At 35.1% G+C, this 22,851-nt stretch overlaps 3 protein-coding genes across 9 annotated transcripts in view; 2 read left to right on the top strand and 1 right to left on the bottom strand.

The window, feature by feature from the left end:
* The window catches only part of LOC136036153 (enoyl-CoA hydratase domain-containing protein 3, mitochondrial-like), a 33,851-nt gene extending 19,010 nt beyond the window's left edge, over window positions 1–14,841 (top strand). The window contains exons 4-7 of the mRNA XM_065718203.1: window positions 1,129–1,319; window positions 7,346–7,506; window positions 9,999–10,113; window positions 14,664–14,841. Coding sequence (XP_065574275.1) covers window positions 1,129–1,319; window positions 7,346–7,506; window positions 9,999–10,113; window positions 14,664–14,781 — 585 coding nt within the window. The 3' untranslated portion in view covers window positions 14,782–14,841. The remainder of the gene's footprint in view (window positions 1–1,128; window positions 1,320–7,345; window positions 7,507–9,998; window positions 10,114–14,663) is intronic.
* LOC136036150 (uncharacterized) overlaps window positions 1–22,851 on the bottom strand; it is a 152,815-nt gene that overhangs the window by 119,853 nt on the left and 10,111 nt on the right. The window lies entirely within an intron of this gene.
* On the top strand, window positions 16,671–21,629 carry LOC136036152 (ketohexokinase-like). 7 transcript variants are annotated; one of them, XM_065718197.1, is made up of 2 exons: window positions 16,671–16,790; window positions 20,655–21,629. In XM_065718197.1, the coding sequence occupies exon 2, from the start codon at window positions 20,657–20,659 to the stop codon at window positions 21,593–21,595; it is 939 nt and encodes a 312-aa protein (XP_065574269.1). In that variant the 5' UTR covers window positions 16,671–16,790; window positions 20,655–20,656; the 3' UTR covers window positions 21,596–21,629. The 7 variants fall into 7 exon arrangements, with proteins under 7 accessions (XP_065574269.1, XP_065574270.1, XP_065574274.1 ...); XM_065718198.1 differs by having other exon boundaries at window positions 16,694–16,795; XM_065718202.1 differs by lacking the exon at window positions 16,671–16,790 and adding an exon at window positions 18,554–18,646.

Raw genomic sequence — 22,851 nt, 5'->3', positions numbered from 1 at the left:
ACGACACAAGGCATTTCAATGCCGAAAAAGAAAAAATCTTGGGTTCTCTTTCGCCGTATGCTCCACTAAAAAGAGACGTGTCTCGGATTACATACTGGTTAGTGTTGGTTTCCAGGATTTGGCGGATGAAGGGAGTTACGACGGCGAACTGTAATCAGCAATTTACCAGTGAAAGCTTTGCGTGCCACTGAATTTTTATGCTTTTTTACTTGAAGTGATTTCTAATTATAATTTTTATCTTTCACATCAACGGTTCTTACCTTCCTTACTCAAAAATGGAACATCCACTATTTTGCCGTAGCTTCCCAATGCAAACCCATAAATGTTACATTTTTCTGCTTCATTTACGATTTTGCTCAACCTTTCTTTGAAATTTCTCGACAAAACCATGAATGTGATTCCGTTTCTTCTCAATAACCCAGTCTAGGAGTAAAATATCAACGGTAGAATAGAATAGAAAAATCAGGCTTAAAATTACCAATTTCATGGTATAACTTTTTTCCTACAAATCGAATGAAGACAAAAGATGAGCGATTTTTAGTTTTCGGAAATTCAAAACTAATTTTGAAAAATACGAAAAAGCCAAATCAACGGTTATGTCTTTGACAAGTCGCCTTAGTAATTACATTTTTTTTTTCAATTGCCTTTAAACACGTTCAAACTGGAAATTGCCCTCTGTAATGAAAGTAAACTTGAAAACCCTTTCATTCACAGAGCACCGAAAAAAGTCATAATTTTGATTGTCTGTCCCACCTCTCATCCCTCATATTTGGGATATTCGTTTTAACTTTCAACGCCCCTCTTAACTTTTTTTAAATATGCTTTTTATTGAACATGCAGATATAGAAGGTGCCGTGCAGCCATTTATGTATAAATCCTTAGCAACAAATACGACCTTGCTTGAGAAGAAAACGCTGAAGTAGTTTGTTTGCAAGCTATGTTCCGGCTCTTTGTGATGCATTGTCAAGTTCCGGGATTAATTGACACCGTCACCAATGGTGATTCTGTTATAATAATTATACTTCCAAGGAAAATAAGTAGTTTGCTGGTGTATGACAGCTTGATAATAATGATAAAATTAATGTTTTTATTTTATTTTTTACAACTTGATTTTCCCTTTCGTTCCAGAGGACTGAGAATGGTATTAATCATCATAGACGTGTGTTTGAGACGTGTGAATCACTGATGTGTGACATAATCAATATTGATGTACCAGTGATCGCACAAGTAAAAGGTCTGGCAGCAGCAGCTGGGTGTCAACTTGTTGCCACATGTGATATTGTTATTGCTGGGAATAGTGCCACCTTTTCAACTCCAGGGTTAGTTGTATTGATTTCAAAATGTATTAACCTGCATGACTTAATGAAAACAGAGTTAAGGGTTTCGAGAGTACAAAATAAATTGAAATTAAAAATTCTTGTTTAACTCCTCAGTACAAACCAGTATGTGTATTTTCGCGAAAAGACATACTCAGGAAGGTGGTTTCAGGTTAAACCTAATAGCTAACCCCAGCTTACGGGTTATATTGTATTGAAAGGATTCTTTTCCCGTAAACCGTGTATTTACACTTCCTTTCTGTAATTTAATATTACTTGATTTACAAACTTCTGAGGCATTCAGTATTACAATAGATTAAATCCTTTTTCGTATCATTCAAATTCTCGGTGTCCCAACTTGCTAAAATCTTTTGTCCGGCGCTTTCCTGAGCTAGAATGTAATTTTTACGTTGTCCAAAATATTTTATCCTATCTATATATGGAATATTTAGATCAAATTCAGTATATATATATATATATATATATATATATATATATATATATATATATATATATATATATATATATATATATATATATAGCACCGAGAGCCTGGCGGCGTCGCTGCCGGGCCCCGGTACTCGCCATGCTGCAGGCTTCTATGTATAGATTCTCATTGTCGTTGTTTTCTAATCGCAATTTGAGAGTATTTGCTGTCTTTTCAAAGTTATTTGATTATTAAAGCAAGTCCAATTTCTAACAACCATATTTACTAAGCTTCAAACTTTTAGTTTTCTTTTTTAATGCTTTTTAATTTTTGTGATCCCTTTTTAAAATATATACAAATATTTTTGTAATTACCAGACGCTAGACCCCGGCACTCGGCACGCGGTAGGCTTCTATATATGGATTCTCATTGTCGCTTGTCTTCTAACCGCTGATAATTTTGAAAAAGTCTTTTGAAAAAGATTTGATTATAAAAGCAAGTCCGATTTCCATCTACGATTTCTACTAAGCTTCAAACTTTTGGTTTTCTTTATTAAGGTTTTTTAATTTTTGTAATCCCTTGTTAAAATATATACAATTTTTTTGCAATTGCCAGGTTTTTGTTCTTTACGTAATTTAATGTCTTTTCATACTGGTTCTTTTCAAAGATATTTGATTATTAAAGCAAGTCCAATTTCTTACACCGACTTTTACTAAGCTTCAAATTTTTGGTTTTCTTTTTTAAGGTTTTTGAATTGTTGTAATCCCATGTTAAATATATAAAATATTTTGCATTCACCAGTTTTTTGCTCTTTTTTTTAACTACGTCAAACTTGCGAATATACAACATTCTTCGCTGTCCCATTGTCTGTACATATAAATAGATTGTCAGGTTTACCGACTCTTGAACATGCAACATATAACTGTCCATGGGAAAACAATCCGTATTCAGATCTATACCTCATGATTCTAATGATTGCCCTTGAGCTTTGTTGATGATGATTGCTAATCGACCATTTCCTGCGTCGCCGTCGTCATTTATATATCCCCCTGTGCCCCCGGCGTCCCCGTTGTAGTTGTGTCCCTGTGTCCCGGTCGTAATTTATATTCCCTGTGTTCCGGTCGTCATTTGTGTCCCGGTGTCCCAGTCTGTAATTTCTCTTTGAGTGTCCCGGTCGTCATTTATATTCCTTGTGTCCCGGTGTCCCGGTCGTCATTTGTGTCCCGGTGTCCCGGTCTGTATATACATTCGTTTTTGAATTGGTCTTTTTTTTTAGTTTTTAGTTTTTTACCTTTTTTTAGTTTTTTTAGTTATACCTCATGATTCTAATGATTGCCCTTGAGCTTTGTTGATGGTGATTGCTAATCGAACATTCCCTGTGTCCCCGTCGTCATTTATATATCCCCCTGTGCCCCCCGGCGTCCCCTTTGTAGTTGTGTCCCTGTGTCCCGGTCGTCATTTATATTCCCTGTGTCCCGGTCTGTATATACATTCGTTTTTGAATTGGTATATGATGAAATAAATTTTTGTGTTTTTCCCCTTTTTTTCTTTTTAGTTTTTTTTTGGTTTTTATTTTTTTTTAGTTTTTTTAGTTTTTTTTTCTTTTTAGTTTTTTTTTTTGTAGTTTTTACCTTTTTAGTTTTTTTTTATTTTTATTTTTTTTTTTTTTAGTTTTGTTTTTCTCCTTTATTTTTCAGTTTTTTCCTTTTTTATTTTTTTTCTTTTTTAGTTCTTTTAGTTTTTTAGCTTTTTTATTTTTTTATTAGTTTTTAGTTTTTTTTTATTTTTAGTTTTTTTTTGTAGTTTTTACCTTTTTTTTAGTTTTTTTAGTTTTTTTTTACTTATGTCCTGGTCGTCATTTATATTCCCTGTGTCCCGGTCGTCATTTGTGTCCCGGTGCTTTGTTGATGGTGATTGCTAATCGAACATTCCTTGTGTCCCGGTCGCTTTCTCTTTGAGTGAGAAAGCCCCCCCCCCGTCCGCGTAAGTCGTTACGTGCCATATTAGTTACGCGCCATTGCAGTTGTGTCCCTGTGTCCCACCTGCGAATATATATATATATATATATATATATATATATATATATATATATATATATATATATATATATATATATTTTTAACTACGTAAAACTTGCGAATATACAACATTCTTGGCTGTCCCATTGTCTGTGCATATAAATAAATTGTCAGGTTTACCGACTCTTGAACATGCAACATATAATTGTCCATGGGAAAAACAATCTGTATTCAGATCTATACCTCACTATTCTAATGATTGCCCTTGAGCTTTGTTGATGGTGATTGCTAATCGAACATTCCCTGTGTCCCCGTCGTCATTTTTGTCCCGGTCGTCATTTGTGTTCCGGTGTCCCTGTCTTTAATTTATCTTTGAGTATCCTGGTCGTCATTTATATTCCCTGTGTCTCGGTCGTCATTTGTGTCCCGGTGCTTTGTTGATGGTGATTGCTAATCGAACATTCCTTGTGTCCCGGTCGCTTTCTTTTTGAGTGTCCCGGTCGTCATGAACATTTTAAACGGATTTTTAAAAATACCTAACGAAAGATATCAAAACTTCCATTTCTTCAACTAACATTTTTCTGTCATAATTATACCTTATCGTTAGAAGCAATTTGCCTTCGATTTCGTAAATTTTTTTGTTCATTTTGACGGCTACACGGAGCCCTTTCAAATACGGGGCCCAATTGGGGCCAATCGCCCTTATGCCGCCCTCATTGCAGGGTGTCAAAGATATTTTATATCTTTTAATTACAGCAGCGAATCAAACTCCTTTTTTTCATGTTTTGCTTTCTCGTTTTATATTTTGCTCTCAGTGGCCTCACAGTTTACTGGTACGGTACAATTAGAATTTAACACTATGAGATTCAGTTATAGTCGATTAACTTTGGAAGTCTGCATCTCGAGAATTATTTTTATTCACCTTCAGTACTGAACCCTTCATATAATGCAATTCTTAAAAAAAAATATTATAAACATCGTGTTTGTCACAGCTGAACTACATAACAAATTCTTTGAGAAATTGAATGGTATTTGCTGGAAGGTCGTGCAATAGATGCAACTATTAACAGAAATAACACTCTGCTTAAGGTAGTGCTTAAGGATCAGTTAGTATAGTGTTCCTATATGATAAGTTAGTATAGTGTTCTAAAGGAAAAGACATAAAAAGGCTACCCATTTGAAACTTCCAATATTAATCTATTAATAGGATTTTCAGAATTGGTGATCATTTGGATCTGTAGTAAGCCTAAGTCATAAATCTAATGGCCTTTAATTTCTATCCTTAAAATTTTGCCTATTGGACCGGTTCGTAAAAATTTGGTTCATAACTCAACATTTTCCCCCTAAAATAGCTTTAAGGAACAATAATGCCTAACATAAGAAATCAGAATATGGACACAAAGACTGCTTGTTCATCAGAATTCTCTAAGTATTATTTCATTAATTTTTCCTTAGTTCCTTCGTAATGAGCCCCTAGAGGCTTGGGAATGTGCTCATCCGGCCGAAAATTGAAGTCCTAGTGTCCTTTCTAAGGACCAAAAGGGATTGGAGAATTCTTCTTTCGCTTTTTGATCCTAGGTACTTCCGTAACCCTCCATGCTATCATATCCATTTTTTGAAATAACCGATAGCTGAATTATCGACAGATCTAAAGAACATGCCTTTAGGAAGTACATGACCCCTCAACATCATGCAAAGAATAGAGAGCGGTCTGAATCATTTCGATTCTGTGACCGTCCACAATAAGGGATTCATTCCTGACTCCGTGAAAAAACGCGCCAAGTGCATAAACAAGCTAAGACCCCACTAAGTACCAAAACGAAAAAAGCCCCGACTTGGTCCAAAAATCAGCCGAGCCCGAGTGCAAGAATTACAATGATGCGCTTTAAGAACGAGCTAAGTACTGACCCAGTACAAAACAAGTTGAGAACTGTGTGCAAAATCGAGCTAAGTTGAAGCTGTGGAATCTCGATAAAGTGGCGTAAAGAAGAGCTAAGTCCAGAATTAGAGCAACAATGAGCTGAACCATATTTCGTTGCAATATCCTGATTTGATAACAAAACGACCCTCTCACAGTCAACTTCAACAAAACGGCACGCCCGTTGCACATTCTTTGAGCCGGAACTATATTAGGATTTCAAATCTATATGTTAGGAGGACCAGGAATATCCGTTGTTCCCCTCCTCCCACTGCAAGCTTTTTAACAGAAAGTTAGGTGATTTTGGTCGCTTGTTTGACCCAGAATGATAAAAGTATCTTCAATATGTATGTTTCGAGGCGTAATATGGGTCTGTGGTCCCTCTGATATCATCTCCACTGTCAACTTTGCAGCAGAAAGTTCGGCAGTTTTTTTTTCTTTTGAATCGGTTTTAAACTTATGAGGCAAGTACCTTGGGCTGATGAGCAACATTGATGATTCTCAGAGGGGCACACTCTTTCTCCGACATCGCACAAATGTACTCGGATTCGCTTCTAAATTTTTGAACAAGTATCTTGGACCAAGGAACGGATTTTCAGAGGCGTTTGCCGCTTCTGAGCTGCATCTACACTTATGTGAAGTTACCAAATCCGCTTGAAGTTGACTGTGCACATAACTACAGCCATGGAGACTTCCCCAAAAAATGATGTAGCACTGGCGTTAATTGTTCGAGGCCCTCGTAATTTTCAAAGTTTCAAAAGTATGAGGCTGCTCGGAGTAAGAACTTCTACCAAATTTAAAGTGAATATAAGCATTCTTGATTCTTTGGTCACTCATTCTAAAAGCTCTTCTAAAAGGACACTTCTAACAGAAGCTATCAATCTTCAGCGATCACTCCCAGACGAATCAACCGAAGATTTTCCAGTTCCAACTTTATTCCATCACGCTAAGTCTACCTTCCGTTTGCTGCCTCACACCTAGCCTTAAAGCTGTCACTTGGTGGTCTGTGTACATTGTTAAGGACGGGTGTCTTTATTATCGTAATATATGATTGTAGGCACCAAAAGGGTCCATGACCAAATTTTATTTAAAGAAAAAAACAGAATCTTATGTTCCCATTTCTGAAACTAACTAATGTTAAAAGTAAAAAAAAAAAAACTAGAGGCAAGCTCGCCCTGACTAAATACTCGGATAGACGTTTTTATTGTAATGGCTTCTATATCAGGCAGCTCTATTGGCGGCTTCTCCAACGCAAATCGGAGTTACAGTTGAGAAAATAATTCCGTTTTCTGTTTTTCTTGTTAGTTTATTTAGTTTTTAGTTTTTTATTTAGTTTTTTTCTGTTCTTCTTGTTTTTGGTATTTATGAGTTACAGTTTTGATATTATAAGAGCGACAGGGGAGATGAATGAAAAATTGATAATATTTACTGAACGTCTATATGCTCTACTTTTGCCATTCAAGCAACAAAATTTCCTCCTGTATATTTCAATTTTTCTCTCTTGCAAATTTTACTTTTCTCTTCTGTCAACTAACTTTGGTAGTAATATTTCTTACTTTTGTAAAGCTGCGTAGTCTGATGCTACTAATCTTATAGTTCCGATTGGTAGCATGTTTGTTATATTTTAAGAAAAGATTTCGCTTTTCGAATAATTATTTATTGTTAGTGCCAATTTTGGACTTTTCTGTTCAACTCCTGGCATACCACTTGTACGGTGCGTACCTGGAAAGGTGGCCTCTTATATGCTTCTAACAGGCCAGCCAATCACAGCACAAGAAGCAATGGAAGTGGGGCTTGTAAGCAAAGTAGTTCCCGAAAATTCTTTAGGTAATTTTTGTTTTGTGTGCCTAATTTATGTGGTTGTTTTTTTTTAAATAAAAAATAAACATTTTATGTCATTGGATTTCTATTTTAGTCAGTATGGATATAAATCTTACTTTTTGCGTCTTTTTAATAATGACTATCATTTTGTACACGGTTTTGTAAGTGAGTTACATGTAAGAAAGAAAAACGGTGTTTTTCAGGAACTAATGATTGTCAGTAGGTGAAATTCAAATACGCCTCTCATAAAAGGCGTATGATTCAGAAGTAAAGCAAAATTATCTAAGTCACATTTTTCAAATTTTCTGTTTAGTGATATTTCTGCCAAGAAGTGACTGGTGAATATAGGCTTTTACCAAGAAATCTGAAATTTAACTTGGAGTCTTTAGCTTGATTTTTATGCTTATAAGTTGTTAGAACGCGGCATTTTTAAATATTGAGTTGAATTTTTTTTCAATTTTGAAATGAGCTTTTCCAACTGAGAGTGAAGTTTTAAGTTTCAAATTTACCTTTTTACTGTGAAATTTTGGGTAAGAATCTCAAAATAGCTTGGATCTATAAATTTTGCTTGACCCCTGTGTTTGCTAGTGACTTTTAGGTACATTTGATTGTCACTAGGAGGTGGTACGTTACTTTTAATAATAAAGAAGACTATTTGTAGTGCGAAACTCCCTTTCAAGATTTAACGATGTTCTTTTCTTTTACTCGGCTAATTTTTTCGTTCTTATAGTTATCGGCCAAAAATTGAAACATGCGAATAACTTGAATTGTTTTAGTTAATCAAGTGAAGTATACAATTTTTAATGTAGGGTTGTGTCAACTTTAGACACCTATTGTTCAAAAATTTCACAGAGAATCGCAATTGAAATGTAGGGCGGCAGTCTTAGGTCTCAAACCAAAATATTTACAGCCTTTTCCTGGTGACAGACCTATCGCTTAAAAATAGCTCTTGACAAAATGTCGCCAAAAATATTTGTTAGAATGGTCCAAGACACTTCTGCCGCCTAATCTAAAAAATAGGACAACTTTTAAAGTTGTCCTACAAATCATATATATATATATATATATATATATATATATATATATATATATATATATATATATATATATATATATATATATATATATATATATATATATATATATATATATATATATATATATATATATATATATATATATATGATATGTAAGATATGTCTATGATTAGGCTTAGATATTCTTGATGAATGTGCAGTGCTGATGGCCAGTTTGTATATTTCTATGTATTTATTTCTTTACCGTAGAAACATACCCTCTGTGCATTCAAAGAATTTATATTAATGTTATTCCAAGATATTTGACTTGTATGGAACGCTAAATACTCTTATGAGAAAGTCATGAAATTATCTTTAATTTATTGAGTTGTGTTATTTTCGAAAAATGTGTATACGAACTCATTGAAGCGTAAAGCCACTTGAAAATAAATAATTTGGGGAAACTCCTCAATCATCTTGCATATTGTTGTTCTCATTAGAGCTAATGCCTGTTGTAGTTAGGTCCTTTTTTCTATTTTCAAACAGTTCGTAGTAACGAACTGTAGTAAGGAGTGACCTGGCTCAATAGTAACCAAAACTCAAAGTAAAACAAAAAGTAACCAAAAAACGGAATTTTTATACCAATAGTTATATCAAAAGATTCGCGTTTTAATGCTGATTTTAAATATATAAGTTTCATTTTTTGTTGTTTAAAAAGATTGTTTTTTATTGTTTTAAAAAGAAAAGTTGTGACAGAGTCAAACTTTAGCGTAAAGTGCGAGGCGTTGAGGAGGGGACAACCCCTTTCATATACGGAATAATTTCTGTTCGTTTTAAGTTTTAATGTCGCTCCTTACTTGCAGTTAAAAAAACTTGTTTTTTTTTTATTTTTATTTAATCACACAAGATAAACTCGGGGTCAATGATACGAAGACAAAACTAGTAGTTGCGGTCGATTTTTTTTTTAGCTATTTCTACCTTTTTGCTGCAATTTAAAACTTACTCAGGGAGAGGGGGTTCATCAGTAATGCCTGAATTTGTCACATGGTAGCCAGTTAGTTTTGGAATGCTATAACGAAATTATGTCTTCCAAAGTATAATACATTAACCTTCGGTTTGTTTATAACCGTGATTTATAATAGATTCAATTTCAAAGTAAATAATTTCAAAGTAAATATCCACTAGATGTGACCTATTGATGAACGTTGAAAGCGTTATTGTATCAAATTTAACCCTACGAGGAAAGGGCAACTCTAAAATCACAGCTATTTAACTTTCCTAAAAGGCACCCCGCCATTTCAGGATTATTTTAATATTCAAAGGAGCAAATCAAAGCAATGGGTTCATTGTTGTGAAGATCAACTTTCACATTAACAACAATTAAATTCGTCTATTGTTTGCTTCTTTGCTATGAAACAATTGAAAATAAATATAATGTTGCCACTTTAATCAGTGTTTTATTTTTCTTTTCTTCTCCTTTAGATGCTGAAACTGAGAAAGTAATCGATGACATTTTGAAAAAGAGCAAATCAGTTATCGCACTCGGCAAAAAGTTCTTGTCTGAGCAAAAGGAAATGAATGTGATTCAGGCGCTTAAGTAGGTATTCATTCAAGCTGTTCAAAAGAAAAGGCGACTAAAAAATAATGGGTTATAGTTCTAGGCTTGAATTTCCCATCAATTAATCTAGGAGCCTCCTTTTATTTTTTAGGGGGTGGGGTTCAAGATTGTTAACTGTTGATTGGATTTTGTAATTTTTTGCCACTTCTGCTATTTGCCGTTGCTTTTTGTGGAATTGATTTTTAACTCGTCGTCAAAAATGTCGCCGTATTCTGTTTTCATCAATGGACAAAGTTTCGCTCTTTTTATGCTTCGTTGCGAATAAATGCTATCGTTTTTATCTGTTATAAACTGAAAAAATAGGTTTTCTAAGAGCTGTTTAAAAAAAGTGAAGTGTGTATTAACACCTGAAATGAGCAGAAAACAGGTGATGTAACAAGTTATACTTAGTCAGACAAATTCAAACGAATAATCAAGTCAAGTATAAAAAACAAAAATCCGTTTCCTGGATAAATGAAATCCAAAAGTAAGGGAAGTAAAAATGAATACCCAAGTTAAAATTTAAACGGTCAGAAAATGTCACAAATATGCAGAACAATCGCCCCCTTAAACTTCCTCAGAGGCTGAGTGTCGTTTGCGCTCTTCTGTAAACAAAATGAATCTTTAACAGTTTTCTTTCTTCATTCTAACATTAAAAATAAACATTGCTCAAGCTTTCAGGGACTCTTTCTTATATATTTGTATATTTGAAAAAAATCAATTTATTTTTATTAGTCGGACGTGTAATCTAATTCTCATCAGGACTTGCTTCCTTTTAAATCCATTTCCTTTAAATGTATAGGAAATGAGTGGAAGAATCATTATTACGTCACTTGTTTACAAAATTGTTTCAGTAATCTCAAAAGATTGTTTCAAAAATCAAAATGTGTTTTACTTATGCATAAATTTTCCATATTTTACCATCAAAAGATTCACAAGGAAAAGTGATCACGGAAAGCGTCCTTTTAAAACAGAAACAAAATTGAAAGCTGCAACTGTATTTACTCTAAAAAATCCCTTCATTCTTTTCTACAACTTAGGCTAGTATTTAAGTTGTTTATGCTCGGGCGAATAAAAACTAAACTGTTTGAAATAAATATGGTTTTTAGCGAAGCGCAAATAGAAATAGAACCTTTAAGTGCTTTGAGGGGGCGGTAGTCCCACTCTAATTTGTGCTAATCTATGATCCTTATCATGTTGATTTGAATCTGCTTCTTTTCGTTTTAGGACTAATTTTTATGGCACTTGGTATTTGCCAAGTTACATCTAGCGATCGCAGTTTCTGTCGGGTGGGTGATCGGGTGATCGGATCTTAATGAAATTTGTTATTTAGAAGGATATCGTGTCTCAGAGCCAAATCTTGACGGGTTCCGGTGACATTGTGGGGAGTTGGGGGAAACCTGAAATCTTGGAAAACGCTTAGAGGGGAGAGATCGGGATGAAACTTGGTAGAAAAAGTAAGCAGAAGTCCTAGATACGTGAATGACATAACAGAAATGGATCTCCTCTCTTTGGGGGAGTTGGTGGGGGGATTAATTCGGAAAAATTAGAAAATATGAGGTATTTTTAACTTACGAACAAGTTATCGGATCTTAATGAAATTTGATATTAAGAAGGACCTCGTAACTCAGACCTCTTATATTAAATCTTGACTGGATCCGGTGTCATTGGGGGAATTCGGGGGGGGGGGCGGAAATCTTGGAAAACGCTTAGAGTGAAGTGATCGGGATGGAATTTGGTGGGGAGAATAAGCACAAGCTCTAGATACGTGATTCACATAACTGGGACGGATCTGCTCTCCTTGGGGGTGTTGGGGGGGATATTTCCAGTGCTTTGGTGATTTCTATGCTTCTGGAGGTGCTAGGACAATTGGTAGGCCTGTCAGGGACCTGCACAAATTGACTTGATAACAGTCATTTCTCCGAATCGAACATCTGGAGGGGGTGCTGGAGGGAGGGGAATCTTGAAAATGGAGGTATGTTTATCTTACGAATGGGTGATCGGATATTAATGAGACTTGATATATAGAAAGATAGCATGTCTCAGATGCCTCATTTTCAATTCGAGACATGGGGGTGGGGGGGGGGAAACGAAAATCTTGGAAATCAAAAATTTTGGAAAATTCTTAAAGTGAAGAGATCGGGATGAAACTTGATGGGAAGAATAAGCACAAGTTCTTGATACGTGATTGATATAACCGGACCGGATGCGCTCTCTTTGGGGGAGTTGAGGGGATTTCTAGTATTTTGGCGAGTTCGAGAATAAGTACAAGTTACAGATACGTGATTGACATAAGCGGACCGAATCCGATCTCTTTGGGGGAATTGGAGAGATTTCTATTGCTTTGGCGAGTTCACTGCGTCTTGACGTGCTAGGACGATGAAGTCGATAACTCTACTACCGAGTCTAATTTTAGGTTCCGACCTCGTCACAAGTACCATATGAGCTCTTGGCTCTTGTTTCATTCATAGTGACCATTCAGAACGAGATTTTTTATGGCAAAATTTATGGCGTTAGGCCGCGTGTTTGAAGGAAAACATGCCTAGTTCATTCTAAATGGAGGTGCAGCGTCTTAAAAGGTTTTTCTTAAAGTGCTCAGTGATGGGTGTCTACTCTTGTAGTTAATCTTACCGTACCGTAATTCTGCGTGTTTGCCGCGTTCGCTTGGCAAACAGCTAAAGTAAAAATGATTCGATCCGAGGGAAATGTACTTCTATATAATTGCCATTGACGCCACATTAAATGTCTCCCTAAGAGGTTGTAAAGGTGCCAACTGCTGCTGCAACTCACTCTTGAAACCTAACTTGTACAGAGGGATAATAGGCATAACGCATGACTTGTACTGAGGGATTATTCAGCTGGACGATAACAGTTTCTTGAAACGAAAAATCACATCCAGCTTTCTCCCGCAGGAGGATTGGACTCAATTGAAATGTATGAACCAAGAGAGACCTGAGGAGAAATGGATTTCCAAAAGACAAAATTCTTTAAAAACGAAATGCATATCTAAAAAAGTTGTTCCAATGCTACTTGCAGTTGTGGGATGCACGGGGGTAAAAAGGGCATGAGGGAGAGACTGATTACACATCACTTTTGACTATGACCTAGACATTTCAATATCCGTTTTACGACCGATCCTCTACGACGATCCGTTTAATACAAAGCGACTGGAAAAAATAAAGGAGAGACACGTCGCACTTTACTAAATCAGTACAACTGGATTTATTCTGGTTTCGTAAACAGTCCCTTTTTTTCTTTTGTCGAGCAAAGCGTTGTTGCTTATCTGTCATTACAAAACGTTTCTTTCTTCTTTTTTCTTCTTCTTTTTTTTTGTCATTACTAAAAGTGTAAGTGTTTTGAAAGGTACTTGTCTTATCTGGTTAGACTAATGTATTGCAAATATTCTAACCAGCAGCAAGTTTTTTATGGTTCCTGGTAAAATTGCATCCGTAAAAGATTGAAACCGCGGAAAATCTCACTACGGAAGAGAGTGCCCTTTTCCGTCGATTGTAGCCGTGAAAAGCAGCTCAGCGACACATTACGCACTCAAAGATTAAACCCGTTGAAATTTACTACCACTGTAGATTCCTTGGTAAGTTGAAACGGGGGGGGGGAAATCATCTTTCTGTGACGGAAATCATCCTTGGGTGTCATTTCCTCTGATTCCAATATTTCTGTTGGCGCCATCTCCTGTGTGTGCAGTCTTACTTGGACTCCTAATAATCTTGCTATTGATTATTCAAATGTTGGGTGAAACAAATCCTTGAAGGGTTGAGACTTGTGGGGTTTGACTATAACAGGCAAAATAGTTGTACATAAAAACGCAAGACATTTTTGGAGTGACGGTTTATTCAATTCCAGAAACAAGGGGATTCAGTGAAAATGTACTGAGATATATCCAAATATTTCTCAAGCATAATGCCCCCCCCCCCAAAAAAAAAAATATCCGATATCCACCCACTAAAATTTTGCAGATGAAACGTATCAGTGTGGTTGTTTTGTTGTCTCTTTCGGATGAGGTTAAAGGAAGTCCGTTACTAATATATCCACCCCTATGCCTTCATCCTTGAAGAATAAATTACCTTTAGAATCGAATTTCCATCATTAAAACGCTTTAAAAATTTTGATTAAAAAGATGTCAATAAGTCTTTAATGCGTATTTGGAGTTAAAATTAAATGATCTACTCAGTTTGTGCGCATTCGTAGAAAATGTTTTCTTTTCGTTTTCAAATTCCAATTTAAATGGTTGAGTTGTGTTTTACTACTTTCTAACAAAAAAATAATGTTTAGATTGATATTTGAGCCTACAAATACTTTTTACAGCAATTATGAATAAAATTTAAAATAGTGAATGGGGTGTATTCTAAAAGTTCGATTGCTTTGTAAACCCCCTTATTTCAAATACTTCCTAAGTTGTTTTTAAATACTTTCCCAAGATTAATTCGTAACTTAGAGTCTTAGACTAGCTTAACTGAACATGAAATACACAGTGTGTTTTGATTATTTGTTTCACTTCTAAATTCTTTATTTGTTTTAATTTTACTTTTCAGAAAAGGCACTGAGATAATGGTTGAGAATTTAAGGTTGGAAGATGCACAAGAAGGCGTTGACAGTTTCAAAGAAAAAAGGAGTCCAACCTGGAAGCATTCGGTGAAAACTGTTCACTAAGTCCTTTCAATTAGGTTACCTTTTTTTAGCACAAGAAAATAAAAAATCGGATAAATTACAGTTAGTTTTTAATCACTTTATAAGTTACGATCCTAGGAATTTTTTTCTTCTGATATATGTGTGAAAGCTACTTAAGCGTTTCGAAGGATTTTGTATTCTTTTCAGAATATGAATGGGGATTCCCCTCAATCTATAAATACGGAAAACTACTGTCAAAAGCCGCTTCTTAGCCCCCCTAATTTTCATGAATCAATACCACTCTTCTCACTAATTGTCAACTATTATTCGGGAGTTGGGAGACATTTGAATTAGAATTGGTAGCAACTTGCTAGTATGGTCACTAATCCTTGTATGTATGGTTGGAAAGTTCTAGATGCACAGTGTTAGTTCCTGTCTGATACATGATTTGATACATGATGATTGATACATGATACTGTTTTGATACATTTGAAGTTACAAGCGAATTTATAAAGAAATTGTTGTTAGTCATACATGACTGATGTGTAGGGTGGAAAGAATTCCCAAACCGACCTTGTTTCTTTTGCATTGGTATGATATCCGTCGTGGACTATCTAAATGTTTGATTTCGTTTTCTTTTTTACAAAAGTCAAATTGGCAATCTATTTGTTGTGCTTTCATGATTTTTTTTTTTTTTTATTGCAGGCTAGTAAGCTATCTTCATATTTCTGTTATGGATTTTCGTCTTAAAGTTGTCTTGCTAGGTTCGGTGTATCCAATATCATTGTGTACTTTATGCTCTATTTTATATTATACTTTATGGGTATTATATACTTTATCCCAAGTGTTATTCGGTGAGTCGACAAAACAATTCGGCAGGATTAATGAATACGCTGTTTGTCCATAAACAAATAACTCGTATAGTTTTCATAGTTTTGGTTTAGAACCTCATTAATTGCCATCGCACAAGCTGTATTTATTTGTGAAGTCTAAGACCCTCCCCCCCGTGCTTTATATTATGTACTTTCTAGAGACTCGATACTTAATGTGTACTGTACTTTGCGGTTCAAACAATCAATTTTAAATTTTTGCTAAGTTCAGACGCGTTGGATTTAGACAAAATGACATAATGATTTTGTCGCTATTTTGAAATTGAGCTTTTTCCAGGTTTTCGTGTAGGATTTTTAGCAAAATCTTAAAGGTTTTTTCAGAGTCTTACGCCCGAAAAGTTTCAAGTTGAAAATAGTAAGAAATCCTTTTTCAAAATAAATAAAGCTTCCCCGTTTTTTGCATTGGGTAAGAAGTAAGCTTTCTTTCGCAACACGTCACTGACAAATTAAACAGACAGGCCAAATGTTTATCTCCTATTTTACAGACTTAAATTTGCTGTGTAATTCCGGTTTTACAAAAATGCCACGTCCTCACCTTTTATACCAAAATGAATACGTGAACAATGGGTCAATCGGACAATTTAGGGCCCTTGACCCTGTGGTTGTGAGTCATGTTTCCTGTGGGGCCTATTTTTGGAGCTTTAGTATGGCGAGTGAAATGACTATATCAAAATTTTGACCCTAAGTCACTGGGGTTGTGGAAGTGCTTGGGGAAAAATGACGTGGGAGGGGGCTGGCTGCCCTCCGAGAGCTTTTTATTCTTGAAAAAAATGCTAGAAATGTCGATTTCTGATCAAGTTTCTATGACGATCTGTTTTGTAGGAAGTGCCCGGAAAAAAGTAATACATAAGAGAAACATTTGAATCGAAGCTACAGGTGTGACTTTGATTTCTGCTGGCTTAGGGTTTGAAATCCTACATAATCTATTTTCTGTTCATTTTATGTTGAAGTTGGTTCTTTACTTTTAATTGATAAAGCTTGTTTTTCTAATCTTTCTGTTTAGTAAATACTGGTTCCAAGTTTGATAACGCCCGACTAATAACAAATGGATGTGCCACACTATCCTTCCCAGTATTGCAAATTAGCCAAGTACGATGTTTTCCATTTATGTCGTGTGTTTGTTGTTTGTCTCTAAATGAGGATGTTGCGGATTTTCGTCACGTAAGGTCATTAGATGCAATGTGCCCTTTGACAAATACTATTACTATCCTAAATAAAATCAGAGCTGCTTGTGGGTTTCTTTGGATTAATTCGCCCATTTGGTCACCTCACAATGATGACCATTGTGCAACTTTTAGAAGAACATTTTACAATTCGTGTTACATAAAGAAAAAAGAGTTGTTTTTTTTTTCTAATATGTAGCCTACCTCTTAGACGGTGTGATAACCCGTGTTGATGGCTTTGAAAAGAAGGACTAATAGGATCTAATCGACACAGTGATGGGATACGGGTATATCCTCAATCAAAAAGTTGAACCCAGCATCATGGATGAATCCATCAAAATTTGTTAAGAAAAAAAAAATCAGTTTGGTATTTCACCTTACACAGTCTTAACTCTATGGAGTATCAACTCTTGTATCCATTCTTACGGGTGATCATATGGATTTGTAGACATTCTTCATTGCACAACTTATTTTTGAGTTATATAATGAAAAAGAAAATTAGCTAGATGCCAACACGTTTACCTGTATGAGCTATTTTCCTTATTTTTTTCCTACAGTTTTCTTGATAAACCACCATTGCATTTCTTCGTTTTCTTGTTAATTTAAACGCAACAATCAAATACATTGGGATTTCCCACTTGTCTCTTATATAAAATTATCCCTTGTGGTTTATTCGCGAAAGATTTTTCACAGGTTTTTTTTTGTTGCAACAAAAGTTTGTTTTACAGTCCAAACGGATTGAATATCATGCACTTCATAATACTTTCCCAAAGCTTTCTATGAGGGGAGCAGCTTTCTTTAGCAAATTCCAAATTAAAGACAAAATAAAAAGAAAAGAGCAAAATAATGAAAATATTGATAGATGACAGAAATATGATTACAACGGTTGCGTTAATAAACAATTACTTCTTTTTTTATTTTTTTATTTTTTATGCAAGACAAACCTATAATTTTATATATTAGTCTGCTAAATTTTATTACGAAAAATAATATTAAGCGTTATCTATATAGCTTTTGACTTAGGTTTCATTTCATTTTTAAATTTCCGTGGGTAATATTGGACTTCAGTAAATATTAGACAATCGTGAATGTAGAGGTGTTCAAAAGCCAAATCGATTAATCCTAAATTTTAGATTTTAGTGGACAACAGCTTAATCGATTTTCAACTTTTTGCTTCCGTGATGCATTTCACTAAAAAAAAGAATTATTACCGTGAATAATCCAGCTGCAGCAATTCCAGATACTGCTAAACAAAAAAAAAAATCCCAAATATTATTTTCATCAGATAATTGTTTGGCCATTTTAGTATTATAGTTCCTTTTTCAATCCTTTACTAGGTTGTAGCTACCGCTGCAATCACGACATCATCTATTTCTCTTTATAGAGCTAGGTTCAGTTAATTTGACAGCTGAATGATTCAAATAAAAATTTAAAAATAGATATAAAGGAAATCATATCAAGAATTGATTACTGGTGTGTCTCGATTTTCAAGGAATTCAAGCCAAAATATTACGCTTACTTTTTTGAAATTCGACAAAAATATACTTGTGGTTATATGAAGTCAGTGAATCAGAGATATGCAATATACAACCATCAGCATGATGGATGTGTTTAATTGGCCAACCTTGGCCAATTTTATGCTTAAATACACTTTTAAATATCGTTTTGCTTTCACTTGCTCGTGAATTATTCTTTTTCTTCCGAAAAAATCAAAACCGCAACATTTTCATAAACGACGGTAATCTGCATAGTCAACAATGCAAAACAGATTATCAAGTCTTATACATGATGAATGATAAGGACTTTTACAGCGATGTGCAAATCAATGACATTTTAGTTCCCACAGTCTTTCACGTTGAGTATAATTTCTTTTTGGATTTAATAAGTATTTAGTCTTATTTTACAGTTGGTAAAGTAGAAAATTCCAACAATCTGAAATGAACTTCTTTTCATAAGTTATGTATTTTAACAAATTAAGCTGTCTTGTCTCATCAACTCTGGTCACTCAATACGATTCTTATTTGAAATTAATTTTATTTTCTATGTAAAGTTACTTTCCATCGAAAATGTGTTCAACAATCTTTAGTAATTTAGAAAGAAAGCTGTCAAAATTCGATTCTGTTTTACATAGATTTATTTCTGTCTTACTGTCTGTCTCTTTCTTTCTCTCTTCCCTCCCTTCCCTCCCCTCTCTCTATTCCTGTATTTCCGTCTCTCTCTCTTTCGCTACATAACTACATCTCTTTGCTCTTTTTCGCTCTTCTCTATTCTATCTGTTGTAATCGTGTTGATAAGTTTAAGTTTGTATATTTATTTAACTGTGTTTTTTTTTATGGGGAAGGGAGGTACATTTTGGGGATATACACAAATTTGTCAAAACATACAAAAAATACAGAAGAACTATATCATAATTTTATGAAGATATTATGAAACTATAACAGTTATAATTTTCCGGGCGGGAAAGATCATCCTTGAATGTCCCAATTAAATACATGCTACTAAATAACAGTTCTTGTCAATATTAGAAAAGTTGACCTATTGATGGTGCATATGGCGTCGACTTGGCATTTCAGTTCCCAGTTAGTTTTTACAGGGACAGAAAACAAGTCTTTTGCCCAACCTTTTGACAGCCGGAATTGAACCCCGGGTCCCATTTTGCCAAGCAGAGCATTAATCCACTGTGTCACCACAGAGTAGTGAATAATTAGGCTCATGAATTATAATCATTTAAGGCATGATTAAGAAGACATTCACTGTTTAGTATGGTAATAAAAAATTGACCGCGATAAATCTACGCTGAGCCTCAAAATACCGTGAAAAACATAAATTGCAAGTATTTAATGCACTGTATATTTGGCAGATAAATTTTCCTGTATCTTTAATGTATGTCTAGTGAATATGGCCAGTAATGTATGTCTGGTCAATAAGTGAAATTGGATAAATTCCTGTAATTTCTTCGTATATGTATTTTTTCTATCAACTGGGAAAAATTTTATATTTGCCAAGTATTTTCCCACATATCCTGTCTTGCTGTATGAATGGGAAACTTATTTTACCACAATTTCAAAAATAAGATAAATCAAATGCTATTGGCCATGGCGGTAAAGATTTTATTGTAGTAAATTATATACTAACCGCTTACACATTCCAGAAGCTATCTGATGTATAGCTATATTTTGGAACTTAAAGCCATAGAGTTGTTATTATCCAGTAAGTTTAGAAATAAGCCAGTTAAGCACCATTTCTGAATTGCGCTTATGTATATTTATTTTGAGAACATTGTCATATACTCTACTCGCACAAAACACTACTGTTCTTTCCATGTTTCTCAGGGGCATAGCTTCGGGGTGGGGGGGAGAAGGGTCCATATCCGTATACTCAATAGGCATGAGCTGTATAATATTTTTTTCCAAATTATTGTGAGGGCAAGTACGTCCCCTTGCCCCACCCCCATACGACGCCCCTGCTGTTTCATAGTAACATCAGTCACAAAATTTGCGATGTCCTTCAACATAGGATACTAAAGAAAAGTTGTAGTTTATATTCTTGTCCCAATGGTATTTTGCCCGCTTATGGCTGACGATTAATGATTGTCTCTGATTTTAAAGCTAGTCCCTCTTAATTTTAAAAATACTTTTTTGTATTTTCGTTCAAAAAATTCTTGCCTGGCCATGTTTTCGGGAACTGGCGCCCCTGTGGTGAAGCAATGTGCGTACCTGTGGAACCATTATTGATCTCTTTTTACCTTCCATCTATGGAACTAGTTTATCTAAATACCGTATTTAAACTCGTTTTGAAAGGGGTTCCATTGTATGTTGTCTGAACGATTTTAGTCGGTTTTTATTTTACAATATAATTTCAGGAATGGAAAAATCCAACCCGAAGAGGATTCTGGTTGTGGGACTTTTATGCGTGGACATAATCGCAGAATGTGATTCCTATCCTATTGAAGATACAGATCAACGCTGTAGAGAAATGAGAAAACAAAAAGGTGGTAATGGTGCCAATACGAGCTACGTTTTAGCCGAGTTCGGAATTAGTGTGGATCTACTGACAAATATCGGTTCTGGTAATGATATGGAATTTGTGAAAATGTCTATGAGCTCTGTAAATTTAAGCAAAAGTCTTCATGTGAATGAGCCAATGCCTACTTCGTTGGTAATAATAAACGCCCAAAATGGCTCCCGTACTATTTTACATTCAGGGCAAAGTCTACCAGAATTGAAACTTGATGATTTTACCAGAATTAATTTGTCTGAATATCGATGGATTCATTTTGAAGGCCGTTCAAGTAATGCGGAAAATATTTGTGAAATGATAGCTTTCATTCGCCATTTCAACCATAATACTGAAGATCCTATAATTATCTCAATCGAGATAGAGAAGTGCCGCGAAGAGATAATTTGCTTTTTCGACAAGGCTGATGTGGTGTTTGTATCAAAAGATCATGTGAAATTCCACGGATACCATACACCTGAAGATGGGATACAAAACCTTATAACAAAGTGTAAGCCAGGTGCAACTTTGATATGTGCATGGGGTGACAAAGGTGCATGGGCTAAACCCCCCTCTGGTGAGATAGTAAAAAGTTCAGCTTATCCGCCAAAGAAAGTCATAGACACCCTCGGGGCGGGTGATACGTTCAATGCGACTATGATATATTCTTTGATGCAAAACATACCTCTCCAACAATCGCTTGATATTGCCTGCAGAATATCAGGAGCTAAAGTTGGTCAAAAAGGTTATCATGGTCTCAGAGAACAAATCGAAGATTACTTCATTAAAAGTGGATGTGTTATGTAGATATTCTTAATAATAGTTTGTCCTTACTTTTAAAGTCGTATGTATGTCTTAATCACGGAGAGAAAGATATTGAAATGCAGCTTTCAATAGCTCAGATAGAATATAGATACTCTAAATGTCAGCTTCCTCTGTGGGCAGAGCCATTTCAAGGGTTGGTGGTGCCCTGGCGAAAATTAATTACAGCAAACCCATCCCAACTCAAATATAAGCAAAAAGGCCGAATCAAAGTTAAAAATTTGATCAAAGTGGGGAACCTCCCAGCCCGGAGAAGTTGCCCTTGTCCCCTCCCCTGAACGACTCAGTCTGTGGGCTGGGCTGACATGGCCAGAAATATGTTGGAGTTGTTCGTCTTATTATTCTCTATAATCTGCCACAGGAGTGCTACAGGTAATTTACATATTTGTACGCATGTACGTGAAGATGAATTCCTTCGAGAAGATTTGTTGAGGCATAGCATAAAGTTGTCTACTACTTCCTTACAAAACAATGAAAAAAATTTCTCATATCTGCCATGCTGGTTTCATTGAGTCTGATCAAGAACGTATCCAGAATTCTTTTTTCCGGGGGGGGGGGGGGTCAAAAACTTACAAAAAAACAATCAGAAACTTGTTTATATTCATCTTTGTCAAATTTTTACGACGAAAATTTCAGGTGTTGTGCTCATATCCCCTAACACCCCCTTGATACGGCCTTGAGTCTGATGTGGGTCCTGAGACCACTTGTCCATAAGGTATTCCCAAATAGAATTAGGAGGCTGAGGTATAAGATAATTTCTGCCCATTTAAAAGCAATCTTCAGATCGATCCTATTTTCTTTAAGATATCCCTTTTAGCTATTTTTTAACAGGACTGACGTGTTTCAATCTCTTTACATATATTTTTTTTAACAGGTTTTCGTACTACCCATAATTCTCCTTTTGTTTCTGAATCTTGGTCTTTGATGGGGAGTTTCGTCCATACAAACAAAAAGATAATGTTTTCCATTATTTTTTTAGCAATTCTGGTCTGTATGAAAAAAATAGGGTGGAAAAAGTAGACAGCAAACACATGGCCTACCATAATTTAATTCTTTGCGTTCCCACTCCCTAAAGGTCAAGCATGCGTGCATCTATCTACCAATATCTATGTAGTCAGTCGACAACTATGTATCAAATGTTTGATGTTGAATTCAAAACATTCTTCCTTGTTTTCAAACGTATATCTGTACTTTGTTCGTAAAAAAAAGAAAAAAAAAGAAGTCAGATGTTCAAACATGCA

The sequence above is a fragment of the Artemia franciscana genome, chromosome 15 (assembly GCF_032884065.1).
Source record: "Artemia franciscana chromosome 15, ASM3288406v1, whole genome shotgun sequence".
Lineage (NCBI taxonomy): Eukaryota > Metazoa > Arthropoda > Branchiopoda > Anostraca > Artemiidae > Artemia > Artemia franciscana.
The sequence above is the reverse complement of the archived record's forward strand: the minus strand, read 5'-3'. Positions and strand labels throughout refer to the sequence as shown.

Coding starts and splice junctions, on each gene's coding strand:
- LOC136036152 (XM_065718195.1), top strand. CDS start 18,578: ATGATGAATGATAAGGACTTTTACAGCGATGTGCAAATCAATGACATT. Junction 18,678..20,654: donor TTTCTTTTTGGATTTAATAA/GTATTTAGTCTT, acceptor ATATAATTTCAG/GAATGGAAAAATCCAACCCG.